The following is a 21,609-nucleotide window of genomic DNA, read 5'->3' as shown; positions in this document are numbered from 1 at the left end:
CAGTCTTGTATTAGATGCCACCAGCAAGACCTTCAAAGCATCTTCATGCAGGGGAACAGGCGAACCTGAATGCCATCAGGACAATCCTCCCCAGACCAAGAGGAGGGAAACACCATTCTTGCAAAGCCAGCCCAGGTCTGTACCCTTAGGAGCCCCTTCTCCAGGGTTCACAATGCTCCTCCATACCCCATAACCAATTTCACCCCCAAGGAAACCAACAGAAGAGCTATCCACAGCCATCAGAGAGCAAACCCAGCTCCATGGCTACTCACCATGGCTCTGAACCACTCAGGCTCCTCACACAATCACCTCATTGAGAGCATGCCCTATGTGCTTCCCTCTTGCACCTTTTATCAAGTAGGGCTGGGCTCTCTACTAAAGTGCTCCTTCCTGCCCTGCCCTTGTGTTGGCATCTGCTGGCAAAGGGCTCAGGTGTTTCCTATGAAGAGCAATGGGGGCTCATCAAAGGGCTTTGAAGGACTTGCACCTGCAGATCCATGGGGTTTGGCCTTTAAATATAGATTTAGCATTGCTCTCCCTATTACAAGGGGAGCAAAGTCAAGTGCAAGGTTCTGCTCCTGAGCTGGGGCCATCCCAAGCATAAATAGAGGCTGGGGGAGACTGGATGGAGCAGCCCTGAGGAGAAGGACTTAGGGTGTTGGGTGATGAGAAGCTCCCCATGCCCTGGCCGTGTGCACCAGAGCAAACTCATTATTGAGCTCAAAAAGAGTTTGGGTTTCATCCCTGCTCATCATGCTCCCAAACCCAGCTGGGTGCTGATGGAGATTTCACTGCTCCTATTTCCATCCAGCTTCCCCCAACCTCTACTTGTGTCTCAGCCCCTCCAATCAACCCCTGGTCTTGCTTGGCAGAGCTTGGGAAGGAGGATTAATAGTGGAAAGGTTTGTCCAAGCCAGTGCTTGGATGAGACTCCCCATGGGGATGCAGCTGGGGAAGGAGCATCTCTGCTTTCCGCATCAGTCACTACCAGCTGGTATTCTGTCTCCATCTCAGCTTTCATGTACAAGCACAGCCTGGTGCCAGCAAACACCTTGGCCCATCTCCTCCCATGGCAAGGGTTTGAACCAGATGATCTTAAGGCCCTTTCCTACCCAAACCATGTTAATGGCCTTCATCAAAGGGGAACAGAAGAAAGACCCAGTCATGGGGTGTTTTGATCCAGGCACTAGCATGGGGCTGAGATGTTCCCCTTGTCTAACCCGGTGCTGGGACAGAACCCAAGCAGGGCTGGTGCACATGCCCCCAGCAGCTGATGGTGAAGTAAAGCCTCTTCCAAGCCTGGGCCAAGGATTTACTGGAGCTCAGTGGGGAGAACAGGGGAAATCTATTCCATTTTCTGCTCAAAGCAATGACTCTGAGCAGTTCTAATGTGCTACGGCTCCTCTAGAGAGGTGCATCAGAGCCTGGACAATGTAAGGACACCTATGGCCAAACCCACACAGGGATGAGACTGCATCCAGCTGGATGCCTGCCCAGGTGTGACTTGTTCTCTTCTGCTTTGCCTGACCAGATGTGAGCAGGAGTGTGTACCTCAGTTTCCCTGGATGTAAGATGGGGACAATGCCTATGCCCTGCTGAATGAGAGCTCAATATAGCAATGGGGGGTGGATGTATAGGGTGTTGGGCTTTGAAATGGTGTAAAGGACCATATAGTCCAAGGTTACAGGAGATTGCCATGAGGAAAGATCCACACCCTTGGAGCTGAGGCAGGAAAAGACCATTGCACAGAGATGCTGTGGGCATGTTGGTGAGCTGTCTGCTGGAGATGTGTGGTGTGTGTTCATAAGACACGTAGACAAGGCCCTCAGTGCCATGGGTTGGTGGTGGCTTTGGTAGCGCTGGGCAACGGTTGGACTGGGTGAGCTTAAAGGGCTTTTCCAACCCGGTTGATGCTATGTTGGGAAGATGCTGAAGGACCCTTTTTGGGTTTGATTTTTGGGCTTCAGGTGAATTTGGATCCCAAATCCCCCTCCTGTGGGTCAGTTAGGAGCCTTGGCCACTTAAGCGTGGGCTTGCTGGGTCTGAATTCATGTGATGTCTCCTTTGGGTGCCCAATGGGACAGAGAGAAAATGCTTCCAACTACATCTCTGCAACCATGTGGGTCCATCTGCCAAACCCTGGGGACCTGATCCCTCTTAGTGTCCCACCTGGAATGCTACCTATGGCCAGGGCCTGGATAGGGCTGGTGGGAGCTGCTCTTGGTAAGCATCTAATGGGGAAAGAGAGACAGCAGGGATGGAGACCAGAGATGAAGTTCCATCTTGGAGCTGTGCTGGGGTGTTTAGAGGAAGGGATAAACAGTCTAAGGTGAAGGGGTGGGAGCTTGGTGGGCTGGGACTCAGTGGAGGGTGAATGGGGATGGTCTGTGTGTGGGGAGGTGAAGCTGTACCAGCTAAAGAGCTGATGCAGAGATTTCTCAGAGCAGTAGAAAGGTGGGCAGGGGTGGATTGGACAACATGGACAGACCCCATAGGTGTGTCTGGAGTAGCCAGGGAGGCACCTGCAGCTCTTGGGGTCCAAACTCACCTGAGGCCATGGGGTGACCCTGGCCTGGGGCCACTCATGAAGGACCATGTGGATGGGGAGGTTGATGCTGTCCCAGTTGTGACTATGGAATGTGCTGGTGGACAAAGAGGTGGTTGCAAAGACAACCTTAAAACCTAGAGAGTATCCAGGAGGAGAAATTGTGGAATCCAAACATTGGGAACCACATCCATTTATGTGGGCAACCTGGTTTAGTTGAAAAGATGTCCTGGCTCATCACAGGGGGATGAGCTTTGAAGGTTCCTTCCAACCCAAACCATTCCATGATTCTATCCCTCCTGAGGTCCCCTGGCCAGTCCTGTTCTCCCTTCCCAATGCATTGAGGATTGTGTATAGGGACAGCTTGTGTTTGAGGGTGGAGTAGGGATTGGACTGTGGTGGGGAGAGTACCATGAGGCTGAGCTGGAGGGAGGTTCTGGATACCCAAAAGGCCCAGACAGACCCAACAGAGCACCCAGTGGAGACAATGGGACAACAAAGCATGGGAAACTCAAGAGATCATAGCTTTAATAGGGACCTTCCCGAGGTGACCAGTCCCCTTGCCCTGGAGCAGACATGAGCCTCTTCCCTGTGCATGGAAATGTCCAGGAGGAGCGACGGAGGAGAGCAGGGAGGAGAGCAGGACAAAGAAGAGATATGAAAGTGAGCTCGATGGGTCAAAACTATACAACACTGCTATCGTACATGGCCATCAGTCCCCTCTGGCCCATGGAGGGTCACTTCCTCCTCCCGATCTGCGCCATGAGGTGGGCATTGGCAGCCGCCTTCGCCCGCAAGTTCTTGGCTTTGGCGATGTTGAAGAGGATGTTCATGATGTTGGTGGGGACGTCGAGGGAGAGGGTGACCTTGGTGCGGCGGTCGCTCTTGGCTCGGTTTTGGTACGACTTCCCCTTCACCTGCGCTTGGGACACGTATTTGTAATGGCCTTCCCCTGGGAACGTCCTTTTCCCTATCTCTTCCTCTGCCACGTTATCCCCTTCCTGCTCCTCAGAGCCCTCTTCCAGCGATGGGGACTCGAAGCTGCGCTTGTCCAAGGCGGTGTTTTCCTCCGGGAAGCTCTTCTGGCCTTCGGCAAGGGCTGCGTTGAGGCAGCTGAGGATGGAGGTGGGGTTGTACAGATGGAGAGCCCGGCTGCTCTCGGTGGCACAGAGCAGGGCGAGGAGGAGCAGCAGCCTGCAGTGGGACATCGCGGTGGCCTGTCCAATGGAGAGAGCAAGGGGAGGGCAGAGATGGGCATGAGCATCCCGCGGGGCCCGCGGCAGAGCATCGTCACCCCCATGTCCTTCCACGGACACTGCCTCAACCTCCCAGGTCCTGCAAGGGTGGATTCATCTCCCACATCCCCACTAAGTTGCATCTAATCATTAGGATGAGTGGGAATGAGTTGTCTTGGGGTCTCCTTCTCCCTTCCAGTGTCTGAAGGGGGCTACAAGGGTGCTGGAGAGGGACTCTTCATTAGGGACTGGAGTGATAGGACAAGGGGTGATGGATTCAAACTGAAACAGGGGAAGTTCAGGTTGGATAGAAGGAATAAATCCTTTACTATGAGGGTGGTGAGACCCTGGCATAGGTTGGTCTGGGTTTGCTTTCCTCTGTTAACTTACTGCTTTATCTAAATGATGCAAGAAGCTGTGGCTGCCCCATCCCTGGCAGTGTTCGAGGCCAGGTTGGACACAGGGGCTTGGAGCAAGCTGCTCTGGTGCAAGGTATCCCTGCCCGTGGCCGGGGTTGGAACTGGATGGGCTTTAAGGTCCCTTCCAACACAAACCATTCCATGATTCTATAAGGTCATGGAGAGGGACAGCCCCTCAGCCCTTGGTTCTGGAGTGCTGGGTGGGAGTTGGGATGTCCAAGATGCTTGGAAAGCTGCAGCCTCCATGGAGGGGAGGATTTGGTCATCCCTTTGTCGAACACAAGTGCCTGCTGCAGGAGGGCTGGTTTACCAGGGTCCCTCCTTGCCTGGGACAATCTCATGTCACTCCCCATGCACCCATGTGCACCTTGCTGATGCCTCCCCACAGTGAGAACCATCAGCAAAAGTGGGGTTTCCTTTCAGCTCCTCTCTCAGCCTGAAGCCATCAGAGATGTTTCTGTGCTCCTTCAAGCCAGTAATTGCCCATCTACCTGCTCATGCAACTGGGTCCAAAACGGGCATGGAGAATGGGGTACAGCCATCCCCAGTGCAGGGGATGTGATCTACCGCCCACCCAGTGTGGTGGCCCCGTGCCCCTTCTCCAACCCTGGCCTTGGGTGCTCCAGGGATGCCCATTCCCTGTGCTCCATCCCTAGGAGTCCCCTTTACCCTGGGTTCAGGACAGGCTGTCCTATTTGATGGCACATCCAGGGTGAAGTCCCCTCATGGGCAGCCCTGACTGGGGAGCTGAGGGGACCACAGAAATCACAGCACAGCAGCATCCTCCCTGCTTGAAATGCGGTCATTTTGGGGTCCTGAGGGGGGGATGAAAACCTTGGAATAACCCTCCAGCTCTGCAAAACCTCCCATCATTGAGGCCAGGCTATCTGGGATGTGACCCACCGCTCTGTATGCCCTTCTGGCTACCAAAAACCTGCATGGGGTCTCTGCGTGGGTGCCTTTGCCTATGTTGAGGACTGACCTGTGCCCCTTGGGCCAGCCCCAAGGGCACACAGACCCTGCATGAGCCTGGAGGTGTGTTGGCATTCCCAATCTTCGGGCCCCATCTTGTGGTAAGCGCATCTCATGGCAAGCCCAGGTCTGGGGACAGTGCCCAGGGGTTTGGGGACCCGATGTTTGAGTGAGATGCTATGTTATTTCCTATGAGGATTCATTCATGCTGATGGGATTCCCATGAGGAGCACGGAGGAGACAAAGAGGGTGGGGAAGCGCCTGGGAATGTCCTGAGGAGCAGGACGGCTCCTGGGAGTCCCTGTGGATGTCGGTGTGTTGGGGCTTGGGATGGGGTCTGTGCATTGATGCAGGAGGGGTGGCTGCCGGGGGAGATGTCCTCAGACTGGTCCAATCAAATCAACCCCTTTGTCCCCAGTGGCTCTCACCCTGGAGCCGCTCTACTATCACTGAGCCACAGACACTCAAACTGCTGCCACCTGAACCCTGTCCTGGGGATGGGGAGGTGGGGATGGGTTTGTCCCATTAATCCTGTCCAGAGAAGGGCACGGAGCTGGTGCAGGGCCTGGAGCACAAGGGTGATGGGGAAGGGCTGAGGGACCTGGGGGGTTCAGTGTGGAGAAGAGAAGGCTCAGGGGGGACCTGATGGCTGCCTCCAACTGCCTGACAGGAGGATGGAGCCAGGAGGGGCTGGGCTCTGCTCCCAAGGAACAAGGGATGGGACAAGAGGAACCGGCCTCAAGCTGCACCAGGGCAGGTTTAGATGGAGCTGAGGAACAATTCCTGCCCCAGAGGGTGCTCAGGCATTGGAACAGGCTGCCCAGGGCAGGGCTGCAGTCACCGTCCCTGCAAGTGTTCACACAGCGTGGAGACGAGGCCTCAGTGCCATGGGTCAGTGGTGGCCTTGGCAGTGCTGGGGAAGGGTTGGACTGGATGAGCTTAAAGGGCTTTTCCAACCTGGCTGATTCCATGATCCTATGATTTCCACTTGCCCCTGCTCAGAACCCCGCAGAGCTCCCCCAGGAACCAACCACCCCATAACCCTGCCCTGCACTGAGGACATGCAGCAGCAGCAGCACAGCCCAGGCAACACCAGCAAATCCCTGTAGGATAAGGGAAGAAAACCCTTCCAGACACCCAACCCTCACAGGTCTGGACACCCAAAACTCTCATTCCTTTAGTCCCAAGTCAGACACTTAAATCCTGGCGCTTAGTTTTGGGTTGCAAAAGCTCAACAGGATGAAGACCTATCTCCCACTCCCTTTGCTCTACTTCAGCCCCAGATGGAGCATTTCCCATAGGAACTTCTTTGTATCCCCTGCTAGCAGGATGTGGGACATGGATTTACAAATGGCTTATTTTTGCCCCCCCTATCTGCAGCCCCTGTTCCTCCATGACCCCAAGCTGCCAGATGGAGAATGGGAATGGTACCCAAAGCTGCTGGGAGACAATTGCTCTGGTTGGAACTGCTGCTGCCCTCCCTAAAGCCACAGAGCAGCATCTCCAATAGCTGCTTCCCAACAGCTATTCCACTGCTATCTGAAACCAGTGGCATTTAGGAAAACCCATTGGGGACCTCAGGAAAGGCAGAGCAAGGGGGAGATGTGGCTGAGACACAATCTCATCCTGTGTCTGTTTTCCTGGTCCTTGGCTGTGGTGTATATTCTGGTGGAAAGAGCAAAAATCAAAGGAAAGCAGTGCCTGGATCTGCTGGATGGGCAGGAAAAGCTGATTTTGCAGGGTTTGTCTCTATTTCCATGGTGGGTTTGCACCTGGGCACACCAGGAAGTTTGTATGGAGCAAGGAAAGAAGCTGGAATGGGGATTTTCTCCCCCCTAAAAACAAAGCAGGAAAAGAAGAAAACCCACATGTGGTGGATCTGAGGAAGTCGGAGTTAAATCTGCTGCTGCTCCGGGTGACCTGCGGGTGCTGCTCCTGCTGATGGGAATTGCTGGGATGCCCATGAGGAATTTATAGGCATTTATTGAGATGGTGCCGACAGGCACAGCAGGACCTGCTCAGCTGAGGAGCTGCCTCTTGGATTTGAAAGAGAAAATCACTTCGGGAAGGCGGCTCTGGCAAAGTGGGATCAAAGCTGCTCATCGGCACCGGAGGCACTGGATAAAACTGATTCTTTCCCCATCAAAAGTAAGTCTGGGATAAAATAACGCTGTGGGTGAGACCTCTAGACCCTTTGGACTCTCTTCATGTGATGCTACCTCCACTTTCCTAATGAATCCCTCCTGAGGATGCTGATTCCCAGGGGCTCCCCAATGCAAACTGGCCCCATGGGGCTGTGCCCTCCTCTCCTCCCCATCCCTGTAATCGCAGCAGTGATTTATTGTCCCGCTTTTCCATTTCCCAAGATTCCCCAACTATCCCCAGCACCCAAGAATTGATGTAACAATAAAAAAGAGATCCCTTTGGTTAGGAGGGAGGATGTGGGGAGCCTCAACACAATATCCCAAACTGCTTTCCCCGATCCTGCCTTTTTCTCGTGGAGAAAAGCGGGATGTGCTCTCCCAAGGAAAACACTAAAACACTTCAACTTCGTGCAAATAAACCTGCTTTATGGTTAATAAATGAAACCCAGGCACTCACCTGGTAGTCCTCAGTGGTCGGGATGGGAAAGGATTGCTGTGGGCTCACTCCAAGGAGAGAAGCATCAGGCGCGTTGCCCTGAACTTCTGCGCCCCTTGCTTTGCTTTTCTTGTTCTTAAAGAGGGCTCAGCTGGTTTTATTCTCTCTATGGAAACGCTTTTCCCCTCCCTCGTGTATATATAAAAGTGAGTGATCACGGGGTCGGAGTCGTAACTCCAGACGTGGAGCCTTCGTTTGGGCATGATTTCATTAAGCTGAAATCAGAGGGAGCTGGCAACGTCACGGGGCTGCGGCGCCGCTCCCCATTCACAGGAGCCAAAAAGGAGGGGGGACAAGGGCAAAACCAGACGTCTGAACCTGACAACCTGGTGGGAGTCATCCCAAAACGGGGCTGTCACCAATGCTGGGACATTGCAGGGGCACACAAACACGTTTCTCCCCCATTCCTCCAGGTAGCAAGGCACTTGGTGCAAGGATGCTTTAAATGCAAAGGGTTTTATGCCCCCTAAGGATGCCTGTTGGGGTTTTCAGCTCTGATTAAGTGTTATCCTAATTAATGTGTTTCTATATGAAGAGTGGAGCTGGTGGAGGACCTCAGCAGGGTTTTGCCCCGGGCCAGATGATGTTAAGATCCTTTCCAACCCTAACTATTCTATGGTGCCATAACCCCTACCCGCAGCAAGGACAGACTTGCCCTGCTCACACTGCTCTGCTCTCTGCCTAGTTTCCCATCTCGGGGGGCTTTTCTCCTCCCATGCAGTCAGGAAAACCTGTGGAAGACTGGAAATATGGGGAAGTTCCTGCAGGATGGGGCTGCACATTCCCAGAGGCAGCATTTGAAGAGGGGTGGTTGTAAGGATTATGCGTGTCTTGGGGACAAAAACCCTTTGAACTCCCCAGAGACACTGAGATCCAGCAGAATTAACTCAGGTTGCTCCAAGACAGCAGCAAGGCAGGAAAACCCCCTCTGGTTCTGGTTCTGGTGTGGTCAGAGGGAGTTCTCCTGCAGTGTCCCATGGCATTGGTTTGCAAGGAAAAGTGCTTTGTGCTACAAAGAGGATGGGGATGGAGGTCTCCTTGCTGGAACAGGGATTAGTCTATGGGCTGACACCCAAAGGGGTCAGGTCCCTGATGGAGGGTTCCCTTTGATGGTCAGTGTGGGTTTGTGGCCCCAGGACCCTTCTCAGCCCTGCCTATTGGTCAGAGCTCCTCTCTGCTTTGAGATGCCATCACCACCCTGTCCTAGCAAAGGGCTGGTGTGGTGCAGTTGGGAAGGGACACATCCGGCTGTAGGTGGGCAAAACCCTCCATGAAAGGTAACAGCAGCCAGTAGTGACCCTGGATGGACTCTGAGTTGGAATGGGGAGAGATTCCTGCTCCTGGACCACACAGCCAATGGACACAGCAGCTCCTTTGGGCACACGGAGCTGTGACTATGGATATTCTTGGATGAGCCTCTTTGAGTTTCCCACCCAGACCTTGAAGATGCTGGTTGGTGTCTGAAAGGCAGTGACAGTTAAAATGAGAGCTCCCCTTTGGCTTCTAACCTAGGTAGAGTGTTCTGCCCTTGATCACCTCCAGTTGCTGGCTGGGACACATCAGGATCCACTGCTCCAGAGTGGATCCTCTTCCATTTTCATGTCATGCTTTCACCTCCTGGATCGATGTTTTCTTTCCCCTCGTTCACTGGGACCTGAGAGGTGGTTTGGTTATCCCAGTCCTTGGAGCCTTCAGTTGTATTTTTGGGCAAGAACACTCATTTTCAACACTAAGAGCTGGGTGGGAAACTCCATTAGGAGGACATCTTCACACCAGGAGGGAGGTAAATCATCATCTGGCACATAGTCCTCTCTGCTCTCATGGGTTCATTTATTGCAGAGGGATTTGGTGTCTCTAAGGGCTCCATGGTCCCTGTAGCTGATGAAAGCCTTGAACTCACTGCTTGGGGAAGCGGTGATAGACGAGAGCTATTCCCAACCTGTCCCTGATGGTGGAGGTCCATTACAAATCACAGAATGGTTTGGGTTGGAAAGGGCCTTAAGATCATCCTGTCCCAACCCAAAACCAGTTTCCCCTTGCTCTTGTTCAGATCTATAGGTGCTGATTCTCAAACAACCTTCAGCTTCCCCCAGCTTGGCTTGTGTCCTGCCTTCCCTTGACCTCCATAGGGTGAGATGGGCTTCAGTAGCACCATTACCCAGTAGCTTAACTAGTGCTGGTTGATCAAATAACACAGCAGGGCAAAGCCTGAAGCTTGGCAGAAGGTATCTAAAGCTTTGTAAAGTACATGTGGTTCCTGGTGGTGCTAAACTCCATCCAGGTTTGACTCAACCCAGGTTTGACCACCCAAGGAAGAAGGCTTCATGCCTGGGGTGGACAGTGAGGGCTTCACCAGCGTTTCTCTACCATCACACCTTATTGGAGAGATGTGTTTTGCATCCTCCTGCTCCCTGTTGATGTTGACTGTGTCCTTGTGGAGCACTCAGGAGACCTTTGGACCCTGTTTGACTCAGACCATTGACAGCCCTGCATGCTTCAGGGTGGGTTAGGGACTCACCTCCCCTGCTATTGTTGGTCTGGGGATGGAAGGAGGGGGTTGAGGATGTAAATACATACGGATGGGAGCTCTAGGTGCTGACCTGGCTAATGGATATTTCATGTCCCTGCCCATGGCAGGGGGTTGGAACTGGATGATCTTAAGGTCCTTTCCAACCCAAACCATTCTATGATCCTATGGAATTCGTGTTGGCACTCAAAAAGTGGGTCCCTTCTACTTACCAACGGGGGCGTCTCCATCCTGTGCCCTGACATCACATCCCATTGAGGTTGGTACCCCAGAAATCAAGGCCTGGTGCACACCTCTGACACAAAGACCTGGTGTCCCTGAGCACCTCCAAGAGTTTCAGATCTTCAGGCCAAAGCTGAAGTGCTGTTGTTGCCAACATCACTGGGAAGCTGGGATTCTGGTACCTGGGGAAGGGAACATAGGTTAGGGAAAGGTGGAATATCAAAGCAGGTTATTGAATCCATCCTAAAGCCCACTCTCCTCCAGAGGTGATGGATCTTTAGCTTACCTCAGTGCGTCTCCAAGGTGAATTGAACTATATAAAGACTGTAGGTTGGGATGGGTAAGGTCACATAGGAGATGGCTGCTCCACCTTTGCAACCATCCCATCCCTTGTGATGGGGTGTTCGCCCTTTCTCACTGAAGCTTTCCTGAGGTTGAGAGGAGATGGTGCGTGATGGAGGGAGAAGGTTTGAGGTAGTTTTTATCCATTGCAACTGCTTCAGGCTGTCCCCATGCGTTGTGCATCTGAATGGTTGGAAATTGGGTGCTCAGCCCTTCCCGGCTTTCTGGCTAGCTTGGGGACATTAGGAAAGGGCTGATCCATGTTCCTAAGGGATTTGGGAGGTGCTGTGGGACCCTGAGGAGGTGATTGTCAGTGCCAGCTCCTGCTTGGGCTCTCTGGTGTCCGTGGCTACTGCTGCAGCCTTGCACAGGAGGGTGCTAAGTGCAGTTACCCACCTCCAGCATGGGTCCATCTTCCCATGATTGAGTTGAACCTCACCCCATTTGACTGAGCTGGGTGCCAGTGGATCCCAAAGGTCTCAGGGCACAAGAGCAGACTAAAAGGCAGGGAGGAACTTAAAGCCAGGCCTGAGACAGAGAATCCAATGGCTGCAAAGATGAAAAGCAATCAAACCAAACTTGAAGACACACCGAATTCGAAGGAATGGCAAATACACATGGGTCACGCTCAAAAGTCCGTCCTACTGCCATAATGGCCCATGTAAATGTAAGTCTGTTCATTTTTATTCTTCAGATGACCAAAACTACCTGAAGGAGAAGCTGGAGAACGGAGGGGAATGTGCTTCCCATCATTTGGGGAATAACAGGAGAAGTTCAGGTTGGAGATAAGGCAGAAGCTCTTCCCTGTGAGGGTGCTGAGGCGCTGGCATAGGGTGCCCAGAGAAGCTGTGGCTGCCCCATCCCTGGCAGTGTTTAAGGCCAGGTTGGACACAGGGGCTTGGAGCAAGCTGCTCCAGTGGAAGGGGTCCCTGCCTGTGGCAGGGGTTGGAACTGGAGGAGCTTTCAGGTCCCTTCCAACCCAACCCATTCCATGGTTCTATGATTCTATAAAAGCCTTGCTGTTAGGAAGGGCTGGTGCAGGGCAATGTCCTTGCAGGAAGCAAACCCACACACCAGCCATGAAGCCTCCACAGTGATTTGATTAGGAGAAAACAGGAAAGAGAAGGCAGCGCCCAAGAAAGAAAGATGGAAGAAGTCAAATCACTTGGCTCATCCCTATCAGTCTGCTTCAAAAGCAAACCAGAGTTCCAGCTGTCACTGGCTACCACAGTGTGTAGATCCCTGCTTCCTCTTGGCTTTCACAAGGGATCGGAGTCTTTGCTGCACAACTGGAAATGTCACAGCATGAAAATACCCCCAGGTGACCCTAAGAACATCCTGAGGTCCCCATGGGAGCTGGATAACCCCAGAGGACCCTAAGAAGAGCATGGGGCACCCATGGGAGCTGGGTGATGGCCAAAAGGCCTCAAAGTACCAAAAGTTTTAATGGAAATGACCAAACTTATGATAAATGCATGTTTTGTCCCTCGCATCCTCGCACATCTCCCTTATGTTCTATCTCTTCAGGAGCAGGACACCTTCCCAACTCTCCACAGCCTCTCTTGCTCTTGCTGAGCTCAATTTCCGTCTGTGAATCATTTAAAGCCCAAATGTGGGCAGATGAACAGGATCTTATTAAAGTTTCATCATCACAACCAATCCATTGCTGGGAAAAATAAGGCAGAGGAACACCAGCACCTTGAGAACAAAAAACATCCCCAAAATGGGGAGATTTAGGTTAGATACTAGGAAGAAATTCCTTACTGTGAGGGTGCTGAGGCACTGGCACAGGGTGCCCAGGGAAGCTGTGGCTGCCCCATCCCTGGCAGTGTTCAAGGCCAGGTTGGACACAGGGGCTTGGAGCAAGCTGCTCCAGTGGAAGGGGTCCCTGCCCATGGCAGGGGTTGGAACTGGATCAGCTTTAAGGTCCCTTCCAACACAAACCATTCCATGATTCTATGATCCTAAATAGCAGCATGGAAGTTTTGCCTGGCCTGGGGAAGCAAAGGGAATGTGATGTGAGGTCCTGTTTACTGCTTCCAGCACCAGAATTGCATAGAGAAGTAAGACATGAATGCACTTTGTGTCTATAGAGCGGCAGAATGGAGTTTTCTGGTTCACTCTGACCCTTCTTTATTAATCTAAGACTCAGTTTGCATTTTCAAGGCTGTGGAGGGAGGGTTTGCCCATCTTCCCATAGCCCTACAGCAAACAGCCCTTCCTCTCCAGTGAGGCTGATTTATGGGGGTTTCTCTTCCCAGAACCCCATTTGGGGGTGATTTTCACTCCTTCCAACAGCTCAGCAGCAGCAAATCCCTGCACGTGGCTCCAAAGGGACCATACAGTGGATGTGGATGCCCTGTCTCTTGAAGCTGGCACATGAGCAGAGGAAGAAGAGGACCCAGGGACATGGAGTTAGCTTTGCAGAGCTTGAAGCATCATTTTCCCTTTCTTGCCCTTCTTTCACCTCCTTCAGCCCCAAGTCTTTGGCTGCTGCCGCAGGGTCACAGGGGATTTACAGCCCTGATTGTATGCAAAGCACTTGGATGTCTGTAATGAGCAGTTACCCACCCCACCGTCATGCTCCTGGCAATCAATCAGCTCTGCCCTCAGCTTCTGATACAAATGTAATAGCAAAAAGCCTCTTTGGGATAAAATGTGCTGGGGCTGTTTTGCAGATTGCTGAATGTGCTCCTGCAAGAACGGCTGGGCCATACCCGAAGGGCAACTGCATCACTGAGAGCCTTCAGGCATGAGATGCTTCAGGCTCTTGATGCTTTCCCTCCAAAGGAAGAAAAGAGCAGTGGAAATGAAATAAATAATCTTAAATCCTCTAAATTCCAAAGAAATGGTGGCTGCCCCATCCCTGGCAGTGTTCAAGGCCAGGTTGGACACAGGGGCTTGGAGCAAGCTGCTCTAGTGGAAGGGGTCCCTGCCCATGGCAGGGGTTGGAACTGGATGATCTTAAGATCCCTTTTAACTCAAATAACTCTGGGATTCTATGGAATCGTCTTCCTCAAGTGTTTGCTGCCATGCTTTTATCTGCTGCCTCTCCCTTGCACCTCTACCTCTTCGCCAAAGGGGTGTTAGCACCTATCTGCACACATGGTGCCTGCAGCTATTGTTAGCACATCTCTGGTTTGAAGGAAACATCTAAAAGGAAGGAATAAAGGTAAAGGGAGTCAGCAGGAGCCTGGGTCCATGTAGAGGAGCAGGGCTGGCCTGAGGGCACTTATCCTGACAGTGGGTTTAAACATAAAACCTATTTACACCCAGCGGAATGGAGCATAAAAAGAGCTGCTTCTGCTTCTCCCTGCCTCCGTACGCAGGGATAATTCCCACTGTGAGGCTGCAGCAGCTGGATGAAGTTGGTGGGAGAGACAGTGCTCAGTAAGCGTGGTGGTTCCTTCTCTATGGATGGGTTATATTGATCCTTGCAATTGTGGGTATGGGTTGGCCCCTTGGCTTCATGATCCCTGGGGAGGTGCCTGCGGTGGTTTCAGGACACATCTGGGTGATGCAGAGCCCACCAGTGGGGCTCAGGGTGCTGGGCTAGAGGATGCCCAAGGCAAGGGATGGGCAAGGAGCCATCCAGAGGAATCCTAAAAGATCAAATGGGATTTACTGGGGTGCTTTGGGGTGCAAACTGCGGCAGGATGGATAGCCTGAGGCAGCTCCTGCAGGAGCACTGCCTCCTGGATGGGAGAGTTTCTCCTTGGGTCTCATCCTAACCCACACAGCAACGATGTCAGGGGCAAATCCATCCCCATTTCTGCTCCTGATTGTCCCAGCTCACATGAGCAGAGCTGCTTTGTTGGCATGGTTTTCCAGGCTTTTCCAACATTTTCCTTCCTTTCTTAAGGGCATTATGGCTGTTGGGTTGTAATTCCATCTTTGCAATGGGGATGGAGCTCACCAGCATCCTCCCAGTGATGCTGGCAAGAGCCTGCATATCCCAATACATCAATGCAGCAATTCCTATTGCTCCAAATAGCAATGGACATCACCCAAAAGGGCTGTGGACAGCATTCAAACGTCCACCACCTCCCACAGAACCACGGAGGTGCTCAGGTCCAGCCCTGCATTAACTTCCAGAGCCTAAATTACTCCTGCTCTAAAAATACCACGTAATAATTAACCCGGTGCAGCTCAGGCTGGTGCCACAGTGATGAACACTGGGTTGCTTTTGACTGGAGGAGTGAAGGTGAGGGTTGTTGCTGGCTTCGATCCACAGGCAGAGGATGCAGGATGATGCTCAGGACCCTGCTGTCAGCGCTCACAGCCATTTCAGGGGCTGTATCATTATCAAATTACTAAATTACACTGGCCCGGCCTCTTCATCCCTCCCCATCCATTTTCCTTTGTCAGGGTTGCTAAGGAACTGCCCGCGGACATGGATGTGCAATGAGGAGAGCTCCTCTCCTCTCCTCTCCTCTCCTCTCCTCTCCTCTCCTCTCCTCTCCTCTCCTCTCCTCTCCTCTCCTCTCCTCTCCTCTCCTCTCCTCTCCTCTCCTCTCCTCTCCTCTCCTCTCCTCTCCTCTCCTCTCCTCTCCTCTCCTCTCCTCTCCTCTCTCCTTTCTCCTTTCCTCCTTCAAGACTTTACTGGCTCAATGCACAAGGAACCCCCTCCTGCAAAGGGGCCGAGTATGCTCAAGCTACAGGTACACCTATATACAGAGATATAGACCTGTGTGCTCAAGCTATACATACACCTATATACAGAGATATAGACCTGTGTGCTCAAGCTACAGGTACACCTATATACATAGATATAGACCTGTGTTCAAGCTACAGGTACACCTGTATACAGAGATACAGATCTGTGCTCAAGTTACAGGTACACCTATATACAGAGATATAGACCTATGTGCTCAAGCTACAGGTACACCTATATACAGAGATATAGACCTGTGTGCTCAAGCTACAGGTACACCTATATACAGAGATACAGACCTGTGTGCTCAAGCTACAGGTACACCTATATACAGAGATATAGACCTGTGTGCTCAAGCTACAGGTACACCTATATACAGAGATACAGACCTGTGTGCTCAAGCTACAGGTACACCTATATACAGAGATATAGACCTGTGTGCTCAAGCTACAGGTACACCTATATACAGAGATACAGACCTGTGTGCTCAAGCTACAGGTACACCTATATACAGAGATATAGACCTGTGTGCTCAAGCTACAGGTACACCTATATACAGAGATACAGACCTGTGTGCTCAAGCTACAGGTACACCTATATACAGAGATATAGACCTGTGTGCTCAAGCTATAGGTACACCTATATACAGAGATATAGGCCTATGTACTCAGCTCTGGAGCTCTGTGAGCCAGACAAAACAAGTGATAGGGTCACTCATGCTCTGAAATCACCCTTCACATTGCAAACTCCATGAGGAAGCCGGTTTTAGGTGCATTAAAGCCCCAGCTTTCCACATGCTCATAGCCATGTCCTTTGCTTTCGAATGCAACGTGTATTCGGGAATCTTCTGGTTTCAGTCTGGTTTGGAGCATCCCCAGTTCCCTGCGCCTGGAAAGCATCCGGCTTGCCAAGTCCTAAAAGTCACCCCCCTCCCTGCCCTGAAATCAAATCATGTCAAGAAACTCAATTAGAGTGACATGACATTTCCAAGGAAGCTCCGAGGATGCATTCCGGGAATATTTTGGCCCTGCCAAAGCGGTTCAGATGGCAAATCAATAGTGAACGTTTAATGGTAGACGTATTAAAAACCAATCAAGTTATCCATTTCCCATTACGCCAAAGCTCCCACAGCACTGATGGGAAATTCAAGCTGCATTTAATACACCTCCCGAAGCCCCACACAGCTCGAGCTGAGATACTTGACCACAATATTGGGTTTCACTTAAGTCATCCAGATGCTTTGCATCTGAATTAAGTCACTTGGTGACTCCCAGGTGAGATGCTGCTTTGGGTTGGTCTATGGTGAGGGGTCTTGAGTCAAATCACTTCTCGAGACTCTTCCCTTCTCCTTTTGGCTGTATCTTCATCATGAAGGTGGATGAATTTGTCCCCAAGGTTTGGCTTTGGGGCTCGTGCACTCCTCACCAAGCTTTTGGAGCCGAAAGCTGCCAAGAAGTTGTGCATGTTGGGAGGGTAAGACCTATTTTAAGCGATTTGAAAGGAAAATACGAAGGTGTCATCCTATTTCTTTGGTGTCTGGGAACAGGGAGGCAGAAAGGTGAATCCCTCATGTTCTCAGGCACGTCTCAGGTCCCCCAGGTCCATTTGCTCACCTACTGCTGGCTCCAGACCCTCACTGTGCTGCTGATTCACAGTGATAAAACCAATCTTCATGCAATTACTGCTGTTACTGTCTCCTTAGACTTGATGTCAACTTAACATGACTTCATGAATGGATTCGCCAGCCCAGAGCGATGCAACCTCCTATTCCCTAATGCCTTGATGCAGCTGATAGCTGATGTGGGTCAATGAAATGTGGAGCTGGGCTCCTTGGGGAAACAACTTCCAGAAGATGAAGGAAGTCTCCTTCTCCTCTTGGTTTTTGGTAAATAAGTGCCACTTTAAGTTATTACTGAGCTGGCTGGTGCAATGGTCCCCAGGAGGTGATGCTGTGCACCTTCAACTGGAGAAGGGCTCCTGGTGATATCTGTCTCCATTGTCATGGTGGAAACTCACCACTGCAGCTGGTCCAGAGTTACTGCAGCCCCATAAATACGTGTATGCATTATTCAGATATATAAAATAATATATATGGTTATGTGTATATATATATGTTTATTGCCATTGCTAATAAAACAGCCCAGGCTTTGACATGACTTCATGGGTCAGGTAGTGGTGGCCACTCAAGTATGGTAACCCCATATTCCTGCTGGAAGCCATTGGTGCCTTCACTGGAGGAATGCTGGTGAGGCCATCACCATACCAGAGAGAAGCAAGGTGCCAGGAGAGTTATTCTTATAATAATTAATGTTATTAATGAGGTTTTTATGTATTTATTAATTGAACAGTGAGAACTGTGACACTGCCAATGTGTTAACTGGGCTGCTGGTTGTTTCTTAGCAGTGTGTTTCCAATATGTCCCCTTTTCCCATACAAATACCTCTGCTCCAGTCCAGCCTTGGGATGATTTGCATCAAGAAGGGTCATTTGGGGCACAGGGGTTTGCAAGCAGAGATGTCCCAGATCAAATTATCCTAAGTGAACATTTCTGGAAGGGCATTCCCCGCCCTCCATATGGCTGAGTTCCTTTTGCCTTATTCTTCCTGTGTTCTGAGATGCCATTTTCTTTGCACAGTCATGGAACCAACCAGGTTGGAAAAGCTCTTTAAGCTCATCCAGCCCGACCATTCCCAGCACTGCCAAGGCCACCACTGCCCCATGGCACTGAGGCCTCGTCTCCACGCTGTGTGAACACTTGCAGGGACGGTGACTGCAGCCCTGCCCTGGGCAGCCTGTTCCAATGCCTGAGCACCCTCTGGGGCAGGAATTGTTCCTCAGCTCCATCTAAACCTGCCCTGGTGCAGCTTGAGGCCGGTTCCTCTTGTCCCATCCCTTGTTCCTTGGGAGCAGAGCCCAGCCCCTCCTGGCTCCATCCTCCTGTCAGGCAGTTGGAGGCAGCCATCAGGTCCCCCCTGAGCCTTCTCTTCTCCACACTGAACCCCCCAGATCCCTCAGCCCTTCCCCATCACACTTGTGCTCAATTGTAGGAGTTCAGTAACTTGTGATCCTGGGCAAGGTCCCACCTAAATAAAGATCTTCATACCAAGGTGACAACTGAACCTGCAGGCCATGCGCTCCGTTAGGTCTCTGATTTCTTGTGCACAGTGATTACTTCCATCAAGCATGATGGAATGAAAGTTTTTCCTCTTGGTTGCAAATGCTCCCCTGGATGATGTCAACAATCCTGAGCTGATGCAGGAGCTGAAGTTCGAGTCACTCCATGTGTCCTGGGATGCTGAAGGGCAGAGGTTGCAGCATCTACGTAGATGGGTACCCTGAAAGCTCCCTAACCCAACCAGGGCTCTGCAGACATCAGCATCCTGCATCCTTCATTCCAAAGTGCTCCCATCACTGTGATGGCAGGGAAATGTGGAAATCGGGGTGTTTCTCACAATAAACCCTGTTTCTTGACACTGTGGCCACACCTGGGACTGAATAAACACTTTCCTTTGGATGGTGCTGCTCCGTTGTTTGGCTCAGCCAGGAACATCTTGCTCGTTTTCTCAGGGAGTATTTCTCTTGCTATGAAACAAAACCTGAGCGTTTTTCTTGCTGAAGTACATTCTGATACAGAGCATTATTGCGAGAGGACAGGCTGGAAATATTAGGCTGAAAATGGCACTTGTCTCATTGCCAGCATTGACCAAATTCATCTTTTCTTTCCTTTTCTTTCTTTAGCAAAAAAAGCTCTTTTTTTTAGCTATGAAGGGGAATAAAAATCCCCTAAATCTCTGTTTGTCGCTCCTCAGTGCCTGGGACAAGTGGGTAGAAACATAAGATAGTTTGGGTTGAAGGCATCTCCAAAGTTCATCCAGTTCCAACACCCCCTTCAATGAGCAGGGACATCTTCAACTAGATCAGGTTGCTCAGAACCACATCCAACCTGGCCTTGAATGTCTCCATAGATGGTGCATCCACCACCTCTCTGGTAACCACATTAAGTGGGAATTACCCATTAAGGGTAAGAGGTATCCTTTTATACCACCAGTAGCAATGAGGCAACCCTGAAACCAGGGAAATCTGAGCTCAACCTTACCAAATGGTGCAGAAAACTGATAAGCCCCACTGGTTTCCTAACCAACTCGCCAGCAATCCCTTTGCACCACGGATCCTCATCATTATGTTCCCACCAAAGGCATTATGAGGAGGAAAGGCAATTCCCTTGAAGATGCAACACAATGTACATTCATTAATGGATGCATTTTTATCTATATGGGGCAGAAGAATGACCCTTTATAGACATCCTGGGCATGTTTACTGGGGACCTGTTGTGGCAAGAGGAATTGTGCTTGCATCCATGGATGCTCAACTTCCCAAGGCACAGCAGGGCACCCCAGGCAAAGGCAAGGAGCCCAAAATGCTAGCTCCCATGTTGGGGAGATCCCTGCTAAGCTGGTAGCGTGGGCAGCAATGGCATGGTCAACCAGCACATGCCACATCTGAGAGGTGTCATATTTAGACACTTTATTTCCTATCTGGTTGCAACACAACAGGGGAAGGCAAAGCCTTTTGCTTCTGCTGCTTCTTTGGCAAATTACAAGTGTTCCAAAAGCAAGGAGAGACTTTTGTGCCATCAAAGCTGCTGTGACCATTCCCAGGGGCTGGCATACCTGGAGGAGATCCAATAGGATACGATTCCTCTCATCTGGGTCCATATGACCACCAAAACCCAGAAGCTCAGCCTCCCACTTCTTTGATTTCCACACTTCTCCAAGCAGCAGCTCCAAATGCCTCGAGGACCTGGGGTGGCATTTTGCATGGAGAAGCCTGGTTCTGAACCCTGTACTCTACAGTTTGGGATGGCTCTTCTTAACCTACCCAGGGATGCTCAAGTGAAGGAGAAGGTGGGACTTACTAGAGGCCATAGGGAGTTTAGGCTCAAGCTGAAAGGCCATCCCTGACACGGAGACCTAGAAATTCCCACCTTTCTCTCTGCCTTTCTAAAAGGATTTCTGCTTCCAGGTGAATGATGAACTGGAATTATACACAACAACATTAAACCACTTTTATTTTACAAAAATAAACTCCAGGTATGTGTTTTGCACAGCAGTTCTATGGATGAGTGGTGCTGTTGTGACCCCCTGGATATCTCTGCTCTCCTGAGCAATCAGATGGTTCCCTCTCCTCACACCACTTTATTTCCTGCTCATAATGAGTTTTCCAGCATCATCTTCTAGGCATTCCTTGCCTCTTCATGTGAAATGGTTTCTCTTGCTTGTCCAGCTTCTGAGGTGTCCTGGTAATGCTTCTCCCAGCTTCATTCCTCTTGGATTTACACAAGGCAATTGCAGCTCATCACCTCCCTCTGGCTGGTTTTCATAAGCAAGGAAAAGAGAAGACAAAGGGGATGTTGGAGGTTGGCTCAAGTTTGGGCTTCTTCTTGGACCTCTCATGCTCACTGTGGCTCAGGAGGTATTTGATACTATAGGATTGTCTATGCCAGGTCATGATATCCATAAAGCAAATGTCCCCATCCAGACCAGCTCCTGGCAGCATTTAGGCTCAGCCAGGATGAGTGGGCATGTAGAGGATACATGGGCCTGCCTGGATTTGGATGACTCCCACTCCCAAGGGGTGCCATCACCCCACAACAGAGTGCAGATACAGTGCTGGAGGTATCTACAGCTGCTTTGTGAAGCCTACATTGTCTCTTAATGCTTATTTCCAAGGGTAAAGTGTTGGTTGGGAAGAGGGTCAGTTATCGCCTGGTGATGTTGGGACTGGATTTAAAGTACCCAAAGTGGCTTCCCCTCACAGAGCACATCACAAAGAAACAGGTCAGCAAAAGTGGGCATTAACCAGGCTAATTGGGCCAACTGGTCTACCCCGACTGCCCTTATGGGTGAGGGTCTCTAGTGACAGGACAAGGGGTGATGGGTTCAAACTGAAACAGAGGAAGTTCAGGTTGGAGATAAGGCAGAAGCTCTTCCCTGTGAGGGTGCTGAGGCGCTGGCACAGGGTGCCCAGAGAAGCTGCGGCTGCCCCATCCCTGG

The 21,609-nt window shown here is 51.1% G+C and overlaps 2 protein-coding genes across 2 annotated transcripts in view; both read right to left on the bottom strand.

Annotated features, from left to right (window-relative positions):
- Positions 1-3,093: 3,093 nt before the first annotated feature.
- Positions 3,094-8,082, bottom strand: UCN3 (urocortin 3). The gene is made up of 2 exons (XM_061346830.1): positions 7,773-8,082; positions 3,094-3,762 (listed from the first exon to the last, which is right to left on the bottom strand). Exon 2 carries the CDS (start codon positions 3,751-3,753, stop codon positions 3,283-3,285), a length of 471 nt encoding a protein of 156 aa, XP_061202814.1. The 5' UTR covers positions 3,754-3,762; positions 7,773-8,082; the 3' UTR covers positions 3,094-3,282.
- A 5,872-nt stretch (positions 8,083-13,954) lies between these two features.
- LOC133208732 (collagen alpha-1(VII) chain-like) overlaps positions 13,955-21,609 on the bottom strand; it is a 117,171-nt gene continuing 109,516 nt past the window's right edge. Inside the window, exon 87 of the mRNA XM_061346820.1 lies at positions 13,955-14,055. Coding sequence (XP_061202804.1) covers positions 14,027-14,055 — 29 coding nt within the window. The 3' untranslated portion in view covers positions 13,955-14,026. The remainder of the gene's footprint in view (positions 14,056-21,609) is intronic.

Source organism: Neopsephotus bourkii, unplaced genomic scaffold, assembly GCF_033783945.1.
Source record: "Neopsephotus bourkii isolate Nb327-2 ecotype Australia unplaced genomic scaffold, CSIRO-AGI_Nbou_v1 NB_281, whole genome shotgun sequence".
In the NCBI taxonomy this organism is placed as follows: Eukaryota; Metazoa; Chordata; class Aves; order Psittaciformes; family Psittacidae; genus Neopsephotus; species Neopsephotus bourkii.
Note: the sequence above shows the minus strand (reverse complement) of the source record. Positions and strands in the feature narration are given on the sequence as shown.